The sequence below is a fragment of the Alexandromys fortis genome, unplaced genomic scaffold, assembly GCF_014885135.2.
Source record: "Alexandromys fortis isolate MF-2015 unplaced genomic scaffold, M_Fortis_MF-2015_v1.1 scaffold_134, whole genome shotgun sequence".
Taxonomy (NCBI): domain Eukaryota; kingdom Metazoa; phylum Chordata; class Mammalia; order Rodentia; family Cricetidae; genus Alexandromys; species Alexandromys fortis.
In genome coordinates, this window is record NW_026068007.1 from 4,429,066 (window position 1) to 4,446,999 (window position 17,934).

Consider the following 17,934-nt stretch of genomic DNA (forward strand, 5'->3'; position numbering starts at 1 on the left):
CTCTCTCTCTCTCTCTCTCTCTCTCTCTCTCTCTCTCTCTCTCTCTCTCTCTGTCTCTCTCTCTCTCTCTCTCTCCAGGCGAGCCAAGAAGACTCCGCAACTCGCTTTGAGCACAGACATCCTCACTAATAAAAACATTTCCTCCACTTGGGGGAAAGTTGCACAGAGGGAAAACAGAAAAAAAAAGAAAGAAAGAAAGGAAGAAAGAAAGAAAGAAAGAAAGAAAGAAAGCCTCCTCTGGATTTTTTTTCCCTCGCTTTTTAAGGGAGTACGGCCGGACGCTGGTCTGGAATTGGCTGCGTGCCCGCAGGAAGGAGGGCGCGTTCTTCTTCACGCAGCCCAGACGGGACGGCGGGCGCGGGCGTGTGGGAGGGGCGAGCGGCGAAGGCGGGGACCGTGAGTCCTGCAGCTTGTTTAAGAGCGCCCGCCGGTTTTGGCCGAGGCCGTCTGCCTCGCGATCCCTGCGCTCGCCCTTCCGCCCTTCTGCGCTCAGGAGCTGCTGTCTAGTGCCGGCTCGCATTTTTGCCCAGGTAAGGCGGCGGTGGCCGGGCGCGGAAAGTGGAGGACGACAGGGAGTGGGGATCGGGGAAACGCAGGAGCAGACGGGTCCACCACGCGCCCCGCCAGCCTCTGACCTGAGGAGGAGGCAAATTTGAGGGAGCGGCTTGCCAAGGGGCGCGCTGGCGGACAGAAAACTTTAATCGCTTCTTGGGGGTCGAAGAAAACGGGGAGGGAGTTCTGTGGTCCAAACCCCGCAATCGCTGCCCACCGCTCAAACCTGAGAGAAAGTTGACCTGCCCAGAAGTTGCTCTGCACCCGGTCCGCGCCAGGCAGAGGTGTCTGTCTGTCCATTCTGTCCGCCCCATGCTCCCTGACAGCCAGAGTAAGAGATTGAGCCGCACTGCCTGGTCGCGTGGGTCAGGGCTCTTGCCCCATCCTTCCACGGGGGACACGAAGGTAAACGTTGCGTTTATTTCTCTTCTCTGTCCTGCAGCCACCGCCCAACTTCCTTTTTCTCTTCTTTCCCCGCTGATTTTTTTTTCTTTTTTGGGTGGTTGGGGGCGCGAAAAAACGGAGTCTCTTTCCTTATGCAACTTTCTCTGGCGCCCTTTGCAAGCCCTCCTCACCCCATGATTATCCTTTGTCCTGCTCCTTTGCCACCTCGGGGGACAACTCCAGAAACAAGCATTTGAGATCACCCAAAGTTCCCAGGCTAATGGGCCTTCTGATAGCCCAGGACCACAGGCTGCTCTCTCCCAGGACCATGCCAGGGGCAACAATGACATTGAGTGTATTTTCCCTGCTGCAGGTGGGCCAGTCTGACTTCTACCCAAGCAAGGTGCTTCTCCAGTTAGACACTGCCATGAACTCCATCCAGGAGACATTTCCTAGAACTGACACCTTGGGCTGACAGATTGTCCTGGGTACAATGAGAGGCAGAGAACTCAGTACTGCCCAGTCCAGCAGGCTGGGTGCCTCAGCAGTGGCAATCTGACAGTGAAAGCTGGCAACTCCTGACATAGACCCATGACTTTTCACTAAAGAATACCTGTGGTGGTAGCAGTAATAGAGACACTTCCTCTTCGTGGTGTGACCTGGGCTGGGTCACCCCTACTGATGGAGCGTCTTGCTGTGACTCACTCTCCCTCTGGAAACACTCCCACAGACACAGAGCATCTCAACCAATCTCCATATCTGCTAAGCCAGTCAGGCTGACAATGGTGACCACTGTCAAAACCCCTTACAGTTTTGTCCTCTGTGTTTTAACTTACAGTGCCTACTATAGAGTAAACACAGCATAGAGGCAACACTGACATAAAAACACACATTGCTCTACAGATACCACTACAGCCTCCCCACCCTGCTCTACTGTACCCTCCTCTCCCAGCAACTCCTGTTCCATTTTCATATATTCATGTTCCTCTGCCCTTCTTCATCTCTGTCTTATACCCCCCTCTCTCCTATCTCCTGGACCTTCTTTTATTTCCCGGTTTCTCTCCACACCTGCTCCTCATTAGATAACTATATTTAACTTTTAGAAGCTGTGATCCAGAGTGAGTTAAAGGTTGTTTCAGATGCAGGTCTGGGCAGAGCTGGGGTTCCTGGGACTCCCTGGCCAAACACCTTAGCCAACTCAGAGAGCTGAGGCCAGTGAAAGACCTGTGTCCTAAAGTATGGGGAATGGAACCAGTGGATCCACACTGAGGTTAATCTCTGTCCTATAAACACACACACACACACACAAACACAAACACCTTCACAAACATACAGTTCATCTGTAACCACACTTAAAAGTGACAACAAATTCAATTTTTTTTCCTACCAAGTATCTGGGCTTCTCCTATGTAAAAGCCTCTTCTAAAACAGAAAGAAAAATCATTCATGTTTATCTGATGAGTGCTTCATTCGTGTGTAATTCTCTGCACTACGTCTGTGCAGTGCCCATGGAGTGGGACAGAACACAAAGCTATTGGACTTCATTCTTTCTTGGGCATCTTCAGAGGGTGGGGGCACTGGCTCCGGGGGGGGGGAGCCTATGTCCTCCTCCAGCAGAGGCCTGCATCCTAAAGGGCAGGACCTGCTTAGTGTTGAGGACAGGAAGTGAAAGTTTCTAACTTGAAGGTTGTGCTGTGACAGTTACAGAATTATATTCAGAGGTTTTTTTTTCGTTTTCTTTCTTTCTTTCTTTATTTATTTATTAAATATTTCAGTCTCTTCCCCACCTCCGCCTCCCCTTTCCCTCCCCCTCCCCCAATCCATTCCCCCTCCCTCGTCAGCCCAAAGAGCAATCAGGGCTCTCCGTCCCCTGGGAAGTCCGAGGAAAACCCTCCTCCGTCCAGGTCTCGTAAGGTGAGCATCCAAACTGCCTAGGCTCCCACAAAGCCACTACATGCAGTAGGATCAAAGACCCATTGCCACTGTTCTTGATGTCTCAGTAGTCCTCATTGTCCGCTATGTTCAGTGAGACCGGTTTTAACCCAGGCTTTTTCAGACCCAGGTCAGCTGGCCTTGGTGAGTTCCCGATAGAGCATCTCCATTGTCTCAGTGTGTGGGTGCACCCCTCGCGGTCCTGAGTTCCTTGCTCATGTTCGCTCTCCTTCTGCTCCTGATTTGGACCTTGAGATTTCAGTCCGGTGCTCCAATGTGGGTCTCTGTCTCTGTCTCCTTTCATCGCCTGATGAAGGTTAATATTCAGGAGGATGCCTATATGTTTTTCTTTGGGTTCTCCTTCTTCTTTAGCTTCTCTAAGAACCCGAATTGTAGGCTCAATGTCCTTTATTTATGGCTAGAAACCAAATATGAGTGAGAACATCCCATGTTCCTCTTTTTGGGTCTGGCTTACCTCACTCAGGATAGTGTTTTCTATTTCCATCCATTTGCCTATTCAGAGGTTTTGACATTCACTAGGGATACCATTTTGAGATGAATGTCTTTGAAGGGTGAGTGCCATAACTTGGTTAAAATATTTTTTCACATAAAATTACTCTGGCTTCAGCATATCTACAAGTGGACAGTTTGGTGGATGGGGGTGTATGAATGAATTTTTGACAGAAAAAAATCCATTTTTTGTATTTGACTAAATACAGAAAAAAATAAGGAACTGAGGTAATCCTCCTTTTTTTGGACATCAGTAGAGGGGTAGGCTTAAATCTGAAAAAATGAGTTTGGTATTTACATGTTCTGGTATGAGGCAGAGTGAGATAAACAAGAGGTAGAGCAGGAGGGGATTGAATGATGCTGGTCACAAGCCTAAAGTATTCCCCAGTTCCACAGCAAATGATTAGTAGAGGTGGAAAGCAGACAAAGAAGCTTCATTAGCATATTGCTTTTCTGGGGGGGAAACTGGTCTAATATGGGATTCCCCTCTGTATGTTGTGAGTATGTTTTATTACCACTGTTTAATAAAGAAGCTGTTTTGAGCCTGTGGCAGCACAGAATATAACAAGGCAGGAATTCTAAACAGAGATAGAGGACAAAAGAAGGTGGAGTTACAGAGATGCCATTCAGGTGCTGTAGGAGACAGACACTGGACAGAACCTTTCCTGTAAACCACAAACCTCATGATAAAATACAAAATAATAGGAATGGGTTCATTTAAGATGCAAGAGTTAGCTAAAAGTAAGCGTAAGCTATTGGCCAAGCAGTGTTGTGATAAAGTTTCTGTGTGATTATTTTGGGTATGGGTGGCTGGCAACAAACGAGCAGCCTCTACTAACAGTGGTTCAATGTCCATAAATTTATATGAAGAATAAAATTAACATCTAGTTCTAATGGCATTTCTGCTTCTCTGTGATGGTGCCCTTCCAGGTTTTTTGGCAGGTGATGGGGGCAGTTTTCAAAGTTCTTATTCAGCCAGGTCTTCAATATCTTCACTACTTCCACTATGTAGGGCTACAACAATTGGAGACAGTTTCCACAGTGACTTCTTGGACAGAGATACAATTTATTGTATCCATCTTAAGATATCCTCGTTTCTGTTGGCCAATCCTCACCAGGGCAGGTTTCTATGGAAGGCATACTCTCTAAACCCTTGACTGTAATAGGCCTCCTTGGAATGGTTGTTCCTCACAGACTCCTTCTAAGATAATGGGCCATCATACATCCTCTATGTACGGTCTTTCCTATTGTTGAGGACATGCCTCCATTGTTCCTTCTACCATAGTTTACTACTGAACAAAGTTGCACATAATGTTACTTTTGGGCATCTTTTCATCTCAGGCTCCTTGTAGGAAGGGCTGGTGGGCATGGCAGCAATCACCTACTACCTCAGCCCTTAGGAAGCTGAGTTAAATGACTCTAAGACACACTAGAAATGGAAATATCACCTAAAATTTTCTGGAGAATGACTTTGAGATGGATGAGAAGGATGGAGTTTTAGAAAGAGGAATTTGAAATTAATTGAGATTTTCTTAGAGGCATGGTCTTAGGTTACCACAAAACTGCTGGCCTTTTTTTCTCTTGTAGTTTGCCTTTGGGCATTTCACTTTGTGTTATTCAAGAGTTGAGAAGAAAAAGGGAGAAGCTGAAATTCCTGCATGCGAATGAAGCTGTTCTTGAAGCAGGTTGAATTCAAGGATTAAAATCAGTCCCCAGGTGGTGGTCTGAGGTAACCAATAGCTCTCACTAGCCAGACAGTCCCTGCTGCACACCCCTGAACCAGTAACTGTGCACAGGACGCATGAAGCTTACTTTATGAACTCATTTAAACTCTATAAAGCTAGTTAGCACCTGTGTCCCCAAAGCACATATCAAGCCATGGGCCTCTATTTGGGAGGTGGAGAGCTGGTCTCTACAGTAAACGAAGAATAGGTGGTGATCTGTTTCTCTAGGGCAATTTCACTGGCCTGAGGAAAGAATTTAAGAGTTTATTTTCTGAAACTAGTTCAAAGAACGTTCCTTAAGTGAAAAAAATTTAATCAAGAAAAATCTTTTTTAGGGGAAGGCTTTTTAATATGGAATTTCCATCTGTGATATATTTAAACTCTAGACCCCTGGCAACAACAGCAGAGAAAGACCTCCGTAGCCTTCATTATATGCAAAACAAACAGTACAGCTGGGGGCGGAGCTTTCCTTTCCTTCCCCTCTGCTTTCCTTTCCCCTCAGAGAAGTGCTAGGCTTGCCTCACCATCTCTAAAATCACACCTTACTGCTTTATCCTCTTTCCCTTCACAGCAGACTCTCCTGTTGGTATCAAGGAATGTATTGCAACCTTAATGACCTTCTGAGCCAGAACCTTGTAGAAAAGGGGAACCATAAACTCCCCAAAGCCATTTTGCAGTCTATCCATAAGAGAAAACTGTCAATATTGAAATACAATACTAGCTGGATCCAGATTTGACGCCCTGACAAAGGCAGGTTTTGCTCTTTAGGAGAGCTCAGCCCTCTTGCCTGAGTACATTAAGAGGGCTGTCCTGTCTAGGCACTTTACCAGGGATTTCTAAGTTGGGATAGAACTCCCAGCTTCCCTTAGAACAGAGGCCTACCCCGCTGAAGCTATCAATAGAAATCCCATTTGGGATGTGGAAGGAAGTGCAAGTTTCAGACTTTATTAAGCATTCTTCCAGTCTCGAAAAGGGCAAATTAAACTCCATACAAGCTTAGAACTTCATTTCTTATTTTCTTGACCTGTGGCATGTATTCAGCCCCTGGGTAGCAATTGATGTGAGACCAGGGCCCACTCTTTAATGGCTGAATGTATACATTTAACCAGCACCCGGTGGATTCGCTACTATGAGAATTGCCTTGGGGGGGGGTGAAGGAAAGTGCAGAAGCAGACAAATCTTTAGCCTTTCCTATTTGTTCGGGCCATTCTTCGACCCAGCTGGGAAGCAGCGGGGACAAGGATCGCGAAGGAAAGCACGTGAACCAGTGTTTTCGGGCAAGCCGCTCAACTGGCTGTCTTCCAGAGGCGCCCGGCAGCTGTAAGGAGGAAGTTGAAGCCCTGGACAATCCCTGGCGGAGACAGTGGCGGCGCTAAAGGGGTCGGGGGAGGGGAAGGAGGGAAGGGGGTTCTCCCCCACTTCTGTGCGCCTCTGGGAAAGAGGAGAAAACTCGGGGTAGGAGTGGGCAAGTGACTAGGAAGCAGCTGGTGGGGGAATCTGTGGGCATCTCACTCTGAGGTAAGGAGTGCGAAAGCGCTTGTCACTTTGTGGCTTTTTTTGACACTGCGAGCCCAGCCGAGTGGAGGCAGGGGAACGCCGCGGAGTCTCGGCCTCCCCAGGGAGCGCAGGCTTCGGGAGGGGATCCTGGGGACGGTCGCGTAGACGACCGGGTTCGGCGGCGGCATCGGTAGGGCGGGAGCCCGGCGCGCTCGCGTGACCTTCGCGCCGGCCTCAGAGCGAGCGAGCGCGGGAAGTTCAAGTGCGGGAGACCGAGGCAGTGGGAAAGAGGCCCGGCCACTTTGCTTCCCGGCTCGGCTTCGGAGAAAGGACCGGCTGAATTTGGCAGAGGCAGGCGCCTCTCGCCGACTTCACAGGTAAGCACAGCCGAGCCGCGGCGAGCCCGGCGGCCAAGAGTTTGCCTCTGCTCTCCCGGCTCGCCACTTCCCGCGCTCGTCGACGCCGACCGTGAGGTGATTTTCCGGAGATCGCGTCCAGTCTCCGCCGTTTGGGGAAAGTTACACGTAAAAAGAAGGAAGGAAGGAAGAAAGGAAGGAAGGAAGCCTCCGCTGGATTTTTTTTTCCTACCCAAGGCAGGAAAGGGCCTTTTAAGGGGGGCGCGGGCCCGGCATTGGGGTCCCCGCGGGAAGGAGGGCGCCATCCGGGCACCCGCGCAGTCGCGGCCGCGTTCTTCTCGGTGCAGCGCTGGCGGTGCGGGCTTAAGGGAGAGGCGAGGAGCGGCGAGGGACCGCGGTGCCTGCAACTCGTTTATAGTCAGTGGCTGGCGGTGGCCAGAGCCTTGGAGTTACAGATGAGGATGTTTTTGTGGAGTGCTTAGGATCTGAACTCTTATCTTCCTCTTCATGCTTTTGTGGCTGTCACTTTAGTGAGCTCTCTCTTCAACTCTTAATTACTGGATTCTATTCTTTTTGCGGCGGGGGGGGGTATGTTTTGATGCAGGGTTTCTTTGTGTAGCCCTGGCTGTCCTGGCTCTTTCCCTATAGACCAGGCTGGCCTCTCACTCACAGAGGTCCTCCTGCCTGGGCCTGAGTGCTGTGATTAAAGGCCTGTGCCTTTAATTTAATTAATTAGCATTTCAGCACCCCCTTTTCTACTGACAGCAATTTCTTTCTTTTGAATTGAAAAAGTGAGAAAACCAGAACAAAGCGGTTATGAATGGCGGCCTTTATAAATACACAACGGTAGGGAAGAGCTGGGAACTTTAAATGTCTGTGGAGTCTGAGCTACAATTTTGTAGCTAAAATTTATGGCAGTGTGGGGGAGGGGAGTTGATTAATTAACATGTAATGAATATTTAAGTGTCTCATATGAATAAATCCAAGAAGGCATTACTTACTTCTGCCAGATACCATGTCTTAGGGATATAGCATAGACTTGTGTGTTTTTGAAAACATTTCTATGGGAATATGTAGTTTTGTATAATTTTTGTCTAATAAGATCTCTTTGCTCACTTGGAAGGTGCTGGCTTAACCCCAATAAATAATTCAGGAGCTGCATTTAGGATCCAGACCATTTGATGGGGGAAACCACAGCTGAGTTTTAATATCTAAATAGCACTTTCTGTTATTTAATCTGTTTCTACTCTTTAATCTTTCTCCTTTCCCCGCAGGCTTCCCTGCCTCCTCTGTCTTGAGTATTAAAGAGTTTGCCAGTTGGGCTGGGGAGATGGCTCAGAGGTTGAGTCATGGCTGCTCTTGCAGGCTGCCTGAGTTCAATTCCCAGAAACCATATTGTGGCTTACATCTGTAATGAGATCTGGTGCCCTCTTCTGGTGGGTGAGCAGACATGCAAGCAGAGCACTGTATACCTATGAGATAAATCTTTAAAAAAGTAGTTTGCTAATTCCTGGTTTGGCAAAAGTAGAAAGAAATGAAAGTTAACTTTCCTTTTAAATTTTATTTATCTATTATTAGTATTACTTTGTGTGTGTGTGCGCACTATATGCAGAGCCTGCATCAGTACAAGAAGCTTGCATAGATTCTCCTGGAAAAGCAGTTACAGGTTGTGAACTGCCAGGCCTGGTGGTGTTGGCCTTTAGCCTTTAATTCCAGAACTCCAGAGGCAGAGGCAGGCAATATCTGAGTTCGAGGTCAGCCTGATCTATAGAGTGAGATCCGAGACAGCAGGGATATACAAAGAAATCCTGCCTCAAAAAAGCGAAACAAAACGAATGAAAGGTTGTGAGCTTTTATTCCAAAAGAGCAGCTGGTGCTCTTAACGCTGACTCATCTCTCCAGCCCGAGAAGCTACTTTAGATTGGGAGTTTTTTTTTTTTTTCCAGAACTTTTCTAAATGTCTTAGGTTCACAGAGTTAAGGGAAAAGCACAGCCTTGCCTAACATTGTCTTCAATAGGGAGAGGGTAAATGGAGGTGGGGAGGTGGCTAAATAGGGCTGGGGGCGGCGCACAGTGGCAAGTCAGGGGACAGCAGAAACATTGAGGGTACACGAAGGGTGGTAAGGGCCTGAAGGGGCAAATGAGTCTGGGGTGGAGGAGAAACTTGAGAACGAGGAAGTGGAAGAGAGCAGGCTGGAGTCTGAGAGATTCAGGGTGTGTGGAGCTGCTGGAGAGGCAGGCACACTGCTAGAACAAGGACTCAGAGGCTCCTACTTTGGCAAGGACTGGAACTTCCAGGGAGGCACTGGGTGTGAAGTGGGCATGGACATCTCACAGGGCAGGCACTTTCCTCTGTAAGTTCCTCAGACTCTGTCTGCCCTCTGCGCAGATACCACCAGCAGGTGCGGACTGAATTCATTCTGTATCTTCCTGATTCTTTTGCTCACTGTCCCTGAGGCGCAGAGCTGTGGGTGAGAGGAAGGGACCGCGGGGTGTGGGCGTGTGAGAGCCCAGGACAACAGTGTTCTCCCCTCTTAGTTCACAGGGAACTTTCCACGCCACAGGGACCACAGTAGGCAGGGAGGGAGAATCAGAGCCCCGGGGCCCAGGAGGGACCCCAAAGAGTTGTAGGAAAAGATGGGAACTAGGAACCGACTGGAGCATGGGGAAGCCTGAATTCAGCACCCCAGTGCTCAGAACTTTCGCGAATCCCTGTACAGAGTGCTCTGCTAAGCTGTACTGAGGACCCCCTAATCTCTCCAAATCTCTCCACAGTTTCAGCCACACCTGTCGGTAGCCGGCTCTCAGGAAGGAACCATGGCAAAGGCTGCAGCCACCCTTTGCGTTCTACTAAGTTGCCTGTGGCCAACGGTTCAGGCTGGTGAGTTCCCAGGGTCTACATGGAGGGACTTTGCAGTATGGGGGACTAAGTTAGGAAGTTCATTTTACTCCTGGCTATCAGAGAGCTCCTGGGCTCCTCCTAGTCTTCACAGGGCAGCCACTGGGCGCCCTGGCCTACCCCACCCAGAAGTCAGAGGACTGAAGAGATTAGGGCGGAGTTATGGAGGAAGAGCGGGGCAGGGGGTACAAGGATGAAGAGAGCTAGGTGGCAGAAGGAGATATCTGGTGGCCTCCTCGGCACCACGGGAGATGGGGGGTCTGTAGAAAACCTAAAACTCGGTCACCAGGACTGGACCGCTGGGCACACTTGAAAACCCCTTCAGAAGGTGGTCTCAGACAGCTCTCCTGACCTAAGGCAGTTTAGGATCTCAAGACAGCCTTCTGGGGGATTCCTCACAAGCCCTCCACCATTCTGGGCCTCTTTGTCCTTGTACTTTCTTTCCCAACTTTCCAAGACATTTCTCCAGCAGATGGCAGTAGATGCTTCTAGGGACAAGATATTCACAGCCACACACATTCTTACTTTTTTTCTTTTTCTTCATTCCTTTTCTTGTGGTTGTTTTGTTTTAAACAGGATTTCCCAGTAGGGCCCACACTATGGAATCTGCATGGATCCCTTCTCTAACTCCCACCTATGCTTTAACCTATCAGGGCCAGCCAAGCAGTTTCTTTATTGCTCAATGACCTTCCTCCATCACTCTTTGTAACCTGAGGTGCTTGCTGAGGGAGAGGTGGCAGCTTACTTGAGAGCTGACCTCAGTCTCTGCCTCTAGATGAGGGAACAGGACATTCACAGTCGCACCTAGGGGTTCCCACCTGAGTCACAGGGCAGTTACTAAGATACAGGAAAAACCACTGCACATGCTGTGTAGCTGGGTGGTCCCTCCTTGTTGGGACCTGATCTGTCCTCTTAAGAAGGCAATCTGTTTGTCTTTGAGGCCGTTTAGCTATACAGTTTTTTAGATATATTATTTTATGTGAAAAAGATCTTGACTGCATTATGTATGCATACAATGTGTGTGCTTGGAAACCTAAACACCATACAATCTCCTAAAACAGAATTTACAAGCAGCTGTGAGCTGCCATGTTGTTGCTGGGAATGAATCTGGATCTTCTGCAAGAACAGAAAGTGCCCTTAACTTCTCTGCCATCTCTCTAACCTCAGTGGTTCAGCTTTAAACAGTGGACACAGGAGCCCTGGGTCGTCCACTTTCAGACTCCTGTTCATCTCTTTGCCTTTAGTTATTAAAATGCAGTCACATACAGGTGGCTAAGCATCTATCTTATTTAGGATTGTGTGTTCTGTTAGCCATGACACCCTTAAGAAGTTAGGCTTCAAGGTGGGTGGTCTCCCTTACTCATCTATGGACCACTGTCCTTGAAGGTCCTGCCTCCTGACTACCCCACCTGATGGCATCCTTTCTGTACTATATTTTCTGGGACTCAGAAATACAGTTTCCTAACCCCACCCCAGCCTTGGGTCATCATCTCTGAGTTTCCAGCAATGCTGGTGTCCTTCTCCCTGGTCCTTTTCACTGTGCTTCTCAGCAGGGATGCTCCAGCATCCACAGACAGCATGGACTCTGCACACTTCCCCTGGAGATGTTTGCTGTTCCATCCACTCTGGCACATGCACTTCTCTGAGATTCTTGATACCCACTCTTCTACTGCCAGATTCAACCAGCCTAGATTTTCTTTGTCTTACAGTGTGGGCATGGTGATCCTTTAACCAGGTCCAGGAAGCCATCCCTTGAGCACTGCAGTATGTCCAGGGGATCTGACATGTGTTGTTCTGGCTTCATTTCTATTACTGTGATAAAATACTCCCCCAGGGTAGAAGAAAGATGGCAGAAGAGGCAGAGAGGAGTGGGAAGAGGAAGCTGGTCAAAGGAGACAGGAAAGGATGTCCCCAAACCTGCAGCAGTCCACCTCATAGCAGACGTTTTGGAGAGGGAGGAGGGAAAGAGGGATTTTTAAAATATCACTTTGCATTTTTCTAGTGTAATGATATTGCAAACTTGTTAAACATTCCCATAAAATATTGTTTATTTTAGATTTCAAGTCTACACACACACACACACACACAACACACACACACACAGGAGAATATATGTGTGTATGCCTCACTGGGTTTTGCCTACTTGTTTGTGTAGTCTGCTGAACAGAACAGTTCTAGGATATTGTGTCTTCTGTTGCTGCTAGTAAGTCTGGGAGACCAGGGGCTATAAGTGTGCTGGAAAACAACTGTCCCAGGAAGGGGAGAGAGGTTGGGGCTTCGAGCAGGTCACAGAGATCTCTTCTCAAGAATGACTTAGGGGTGTGGTCTAACAAGGGGGAATCTGGCATCTGACCCCAACATCGTTGTCTGAAGTGGCCCAGTGGGTACACGCATGAGTACTGTGCTCACGGGTGACAGCTCCCTTTCCATGCCAATTCGCAGCAAAACTTCAGGAGACTTTTCCTGAATTCCCATGCTCCATATTGAATTTACCACATGTTCTATGTGTTCAGTAGATTTTCAGTCCCAGGAACAGATACTATCTGGCATATTTTATTCCTCAACACTTGATTAAAGTCACTAAAAGTACCTGTGAGATAAATCCCTCTGGTGACACTGGGTGCATCTGGGAGTCCTACCACCCTCAGACAATCAAGGATGGCACAGAAATGAGGATCCAGAAGCTGGTGGACATCTGGAACAGAGGTTTCTCCTCCTGCTCTTTTGCCCTTCAGAAGGATTCTGGGTGTCACATAACCAGGGTTCCTATGGCTTCCCGCCCCCACTTTCTACCTCCCCTGCATGTTTCTTTCACAGATCCACACATTCTTAGCTGCAACTTCACTGTGAAGGCTTGTTCCAAACCTACAGAGTCCTTAACACAGTGCTCAGTGGATGGAGTGCCTTTCCATTCCGATGATAAGAATGACACAAGAAAGGAGGGAAATGCTCCTAAGAAATGTGCATATTTGTTTTCCAAACTAAATGACATTAAAGAAGACTTGTGGGGAGACCTGACCTCGGGTAAGTATAGGACAGGATGCAAAGAAATCAGATACAGGAAGGGCAGAGCCCATGTGGGAAGGGGGCTGTGGCTGTATGTGCATGAAAGAGCTGAATACTGTTACAGGCTGGAAGTACCTGGTACCCATTGGGTAAGAAATAACAAGCTGGGCAGGAAAGAATACAGTTCCCTGAAGCATGTGGAGAAAGCCTTGACCTTGGAGGGGGTGATGGTTCTGTAAAGGATAGAAGGTGATGGTTTGTGTGTCATTTGCAGGTGATCACAGCTTGCAGGTCACAGTGGTATGTCTATATGAAAAAGGAAAACCCATATATGGCTACTGGAATTTCACTCTTGATGGACAACTTTTTTTTGGCTTTAATTGCCTTGATTCAAAGAACAAAAAATGTACACTGACTCCCAATAAAACCCCAGGTATAGACAAATGGCAGAATAACACCAATCTACTACGACATCTAGAAACATTCATCAGAGGAGATTCTCGTCGCTGCTTCCTGGTAATCTTACCACAATTGAAGAAAATGGCAAGTAAGTAGATACATGGATTATCACAAGGAAACCTCCATGTGGTGGGGAAGACATGAGAGTTATCTTGAAAATCTGATGATTTCCCTATGTGGATGCCAGCATATGTTCCTAATGGAAGATCTGGTAGACTGAGGGAATGAGTTCTTGTTAGTCTTCCTACCTGGGAAGCCAGAGGTGACCACGAGGACTTCTCTTCCCATCTCACCTCCCAGCATTTCTCATTCCCTACTAACCAATGGCCCAGGCACTGCATGGCCTGCTAATGAGCCCGAGGTCTGCATGCATCACTGAACCTCCAGACTTTCCTTCCTCACTTGTAGCTGCCCTTCCACCAACTCCACATCACTTTGAAAGGATTTATTATCTTTCTCTGGCACAATTAAACAGCAGCAATTGCCCTGATATCCAGAACGTAGTAACCACAGTTAATATGCCCTGTGTTTGATAGTTTCAGAGACATTTGTTTTCTTTGTTAATAACATAAACTCTGCAAGGACATCGTCCACACATCTCTACTCCTCTTTCTACTCAGGAGTTATAAACAGTTATTACACATGAGCCCCTCGGGCTGCCTGGGGAGAGAAGGCCTGGGGATTTGTTTTCAGCTTTATCCAGAATTTTCCTGACTTTTTTTTTTTTTTTTTAGGATCAACGTCAAGGACCCCAGATATTGGAATTGTTACATCTCCCTCCCAGCTTCCATCTACCATGAACACCTCCCAGCTCCTATCTACCGAGCAGCCCCCCAGTAAGGGAGGATCTAGCGTCACAGAAGGAGGCACCCCCATTGTCATCATCATCCTCATCATCCTGGCTGTCATTATTGGCATTTCCATTTGCATTGCCATTTGCATTTGCATTTACAAGTGTGTGAAGAGGAAATCTCGTACCCAAGGAAGTAAGGAGCAGACTGGGGTCTCACTCTGGTTCTTGGTAGGGTTAGTCTTCTGAGCACATGGAACAGGTGTCCCACTGGATATTGGGGATGTGAATTCCAGTCTTCATGCTTCCATAGCAAGGGACTTACCCACTGGGCCATCCTTCCAGCCCCAACACTGACATTTTGACAGTCCAGTTGCCAGTTCAATATACTATGTTCCGCTCAGACATTAGAAACCGAACGAAAGCAGCTCCCGAGTGCCTCACTTGCATGTGCCACCACCATGACACTTGCCATGTACTCACTGCAGAGACATTGGTCAAGTTATTTTTCCACCATCAATTAGGATGCCCCATCTTACTCATTCTGTCTCTCTTGTCTCCCTACAACACACAGTTGAGTCGCTGCTGACATTTTTATTTAAAGTACAGTGAGTTAGGAATGTATTCATAGTGGTTTAGTGGGATTTGTCTCTGTGATCAAAATCTCTTGTAGACAGTCGGTACTGACGTGCAGGAACCACAAGCTGACTGTGCTGACTCACTAAATACCACGACACAAGAACACCTTGAAGACACATGTGGATTAGCATGGAGAGTAGTACATGCCAGGCACCTGCCCAGCAGAGAGGATGCAATGAGATGTAACTGTAGACAGAAGTGGAAAGTACTGCCCCCAGATCAGAATCACAACCCCAAGAGGTTATACAGTTTCCAGCTACCACTCATTTCCATATAAGGAAAGACTTATCACCTGAAGAGTCATTGGCCCAGTCATTGTGATGTCTCCATGGCTGTGAAAAGTTAAACACTACAAGAGGTGAGGTACAGACAGGCCATTGGCACCTGGTGAGGTCCATTCAACTTAGGCTGAGGAAGTGGCCCACATAGGTGCATGAAATCCTCTCCCAGTATGCGTCCTGGGCATTGCATTTGCTCTAGTAAAGTTCTCGTGCTTTGAATCTATTCACATCACAGCAAAGGAACAAGAACTTGTGGAGTCAGTTCTTCCATCTCTACTTGCTGTCCCAGAGATTCAGCTCAGGTTACCATGTTTGTACCATCAGCTCTTTAGCCACAGGGCTGTCTCGCTGACCTAGGACAAGAAGTGGACGCAAGTTGTGGTGTGCTCTGGCACAGTAGGGTGGCCATAGGGACACTGCTCCACAGTTCTGTTCAGTAGGAAAATGTGCAGGCAGAGTGTAATAAAGACACTTATCAACTCAGTTTATCTATTTTGTTCTCAACATTTCAACTTCAGTTTTCTTTACGTAAGAACATGGACTTGTGAGTAGCAGGAGTGAGGCCTGAGAGGACACATATAAAAACTTTTCATAATGTAAACTAATGCAAACTTGGAATTGTCTGATGGAGTCGTTTAAAGACCTACAAGACTATTCCTTGCTCTGATGTTTGCATTGTAATATCATTGTTTAGGCAAAATGCTATTAGTGCAACTTATATTTAATGTCTGCTATAGTGTCTGATCAACACAGGGGCATTTAGCTAGAATCCCAGAGCTTGGCAAGCAAATGCAGGAGGATCAGGAATAAAAGGCCATCTTTGATTGTGTAGAGAGTTTGAGCCAAGCTACAGGAGGAGATCCGATCTCAAAGTAAGAAAACAGAAGATGAGGAACTATTATTATCATTCATTATCACCATTATCATTATCATTGCATGGATCCCGATAAAAAGTTTATTGGATAATAGCACCAAATAGAATACTCTGGGCATTAGTAGCTATAGGTTTATGATAGTCTTTAAGACAAAAACAGAATAGACAAAGATTATTTAAGAGGTGGCACAGTAGTACATACTTAGAATTATAGCACTCAGGAGGCTGAGGCAAAAGGATCACCAAGTTCAAGGCAGCCTGGACTGCATGGTGAGATCATGACAAAGCAAACAGTTAATCGATCAAAGCAAAACAAAAAAACCTAATCTCGTTTGATCAATGTACTATGCTAGACTTTAGTGCACATGGATCTACGATGCTAATATTTGTGTCCTTTAGAACTGAAATGACCTGTTTACTAAAGCAAAGTGAAGCTCATTCTCAACACTGTCGTGGTTAGATTTTGCCATATGCAGTCTAGAGCAAGCACAGAGAAGTGTGGTGAAGATGGACAAGACTCCGATTTTCATTTATTATTTCAAAATATTTCCTATAAGAATGCTTAGTGTAAAAGATTTATACCTAATATCTGTAAATACAAAGTTCTGTGTTTTATTTTGCTTTTTTTATGAGCAGGTGTAATTATCTCATGACCATTTTTATTTATTTTCTACTCTAGGGAATATGGGCTACAAATTATGCATCCCAGACTCCTGCATTTTTGGAAATTGCAGGGGTCAGCACACGCCAAGTGCAGTGGGTGAGCCTTGCCCTGAGGAAACCATCTGCATGACCGTGATGTCTCCTCTGGAAGGTAAGGATTGAAGATGACATTTTCATGAACTGTGAACTCGGGTGTGGTTGCACACACTTGTCAGCACAGGACTTGAGAAGATGAGGTAAGTAAGAGCCTGTGGTACACAGGAAGTTCCAAGCAAGCTCGGGCCACAAATAAAACCTAGTCTCAAATGAACCAAAAAAGTATAATAAAAGGCCCGGAGAACCAGAAATGCCGGTTACTGACTGACCTTTTACTTGTTTTAGTTTTATTCGGCCTCTTTTTAAATATATTTCAAAATGTCATTTTCATTTGAAGGACAAAATGGCAGAAAGGTTTGAAATAAATACATCCAAAAGAAAAAGAAAAAAAAAATCCTGAGCTGCACAGTCTGTGAAGTGGGGAGAAGTGTCTTCCTGAGATAAAGTAGAGTAGGATGCAGATGTGCAGGAGCCCACTGTAACTGACACCCCTTTTTCATCACTAGGTGATTCTCCACACTGCTCGTCAGCTTCCTCATCTTAGTCTGATCCGCAGTCGTTGTCAACAGCTGCCTCTTGGACTTCTCAGGAACAATCCCCATCACTCTACATCACAGCCAGAAAAGAAAACCAGATGAGATCAACCTACCTCTGGACCCAGCAATACCACTCTTGGGAATATACCCAAGAGAGGCCTTATCATACAACAAAAGTATATGCTCTACTATGTTCATAGCAGCATTGTTTGTAATAGCCAGAACCTGGAAACAACCTAGATGCCCTTCAATGGAAGAATGGATGAAGAAAGTGTGGAATATATACATATTAGAGTACTACTCAGCAATCAAAAACAAGGACTTCTTGAATTTTGCATGCAAATGGATGGAAATAGAAAACACTATCCTGAGTGAGCCAGACCCAAAAAGAGGAACATGGGATGTACTCACTCATATTTGGTTTCTAGCCATAAACCAAAGGACATTGAGCCTATAATTAGTGATCCTAGAGAAGCTAAATAAGGAGAACCCAAAGAAAAACATATAGGCATCCACCTGAATATTAACCTTCATCAGATGATGAAAGGAGACAGAGACAGAGACCCACATTGGAGCACTGGACTGAAATCTCAAGGTCCAAATCAGGAGCAGAAGAAGAGAGAGCACGAGCAAGGAACTCAGGACCGTGAGGGGTGCACCCACACACTGAGACAATGGGGATGTTCTATTGGGAACTCACCAAGGCCAGCTGGCCTGGGTCTGAAAAAGCCTGGGA

The 17,934-nt window shown here is 46.8% G+C and overlaps 2 protein-coding genes across 2 annotated transcripts in view; one reads left to right on the forward strand and one right to left on the reverse strand.

Annotated features, from left to right (window-relative positions):
• LOC126513305 (UL16-binding protein 1-like) overlaps positions 1-17,934 on the reverse strand; it is a 56,073-nt gene that overhangs the window by 18,710 nt on the left and 19,429 nt on the right. The gene's annotated exons all lie outside the window — the stretch shown is intronic.
• Positions 7,377-17,258, forward strand: LOC126513300 (uncharacterized). Its single transcript, XM_050161599.1, has 4 exons — positions 7,377-12,878; positions 13,135-13,407; positions 14,054-14,305; positions 16,583-17,258. The coding sequence occupies exons 1-4, from the start codon at positions 12,524-12,526 to the stop codon at positions 16,726-16,728; spliced, it is 1,026 nt and encodes a 341-aa protein (XP_050017556.1). The 5' UTR covers positions 7,377-12,523; the 3' UTR covers positions 16,729-17,258.

Coding starts and splice junctions, on each gene's coding strand:
- LOC126513300 (XM_050161599.1), top strand. CDS start 12,524: ATGAGGATCCAGAAGCTGGTGGACATCTGGAACAGAGGTTTCTCCTCC. Junction 12,879..13,134: donor GTGGGGAGACCTGACCTCGG/GTAAGTATAGGA, acceptor TGTCATTTGCAG/GTGATCACAGCTTGCAGGTC. Junction 14,306..16,582: donor GAAATCTCGTACCCAAGGAA/GTAAGGAGCAGA, acceptor TTTCTACTCTAG/GGAATATGGGCTACAAATTA.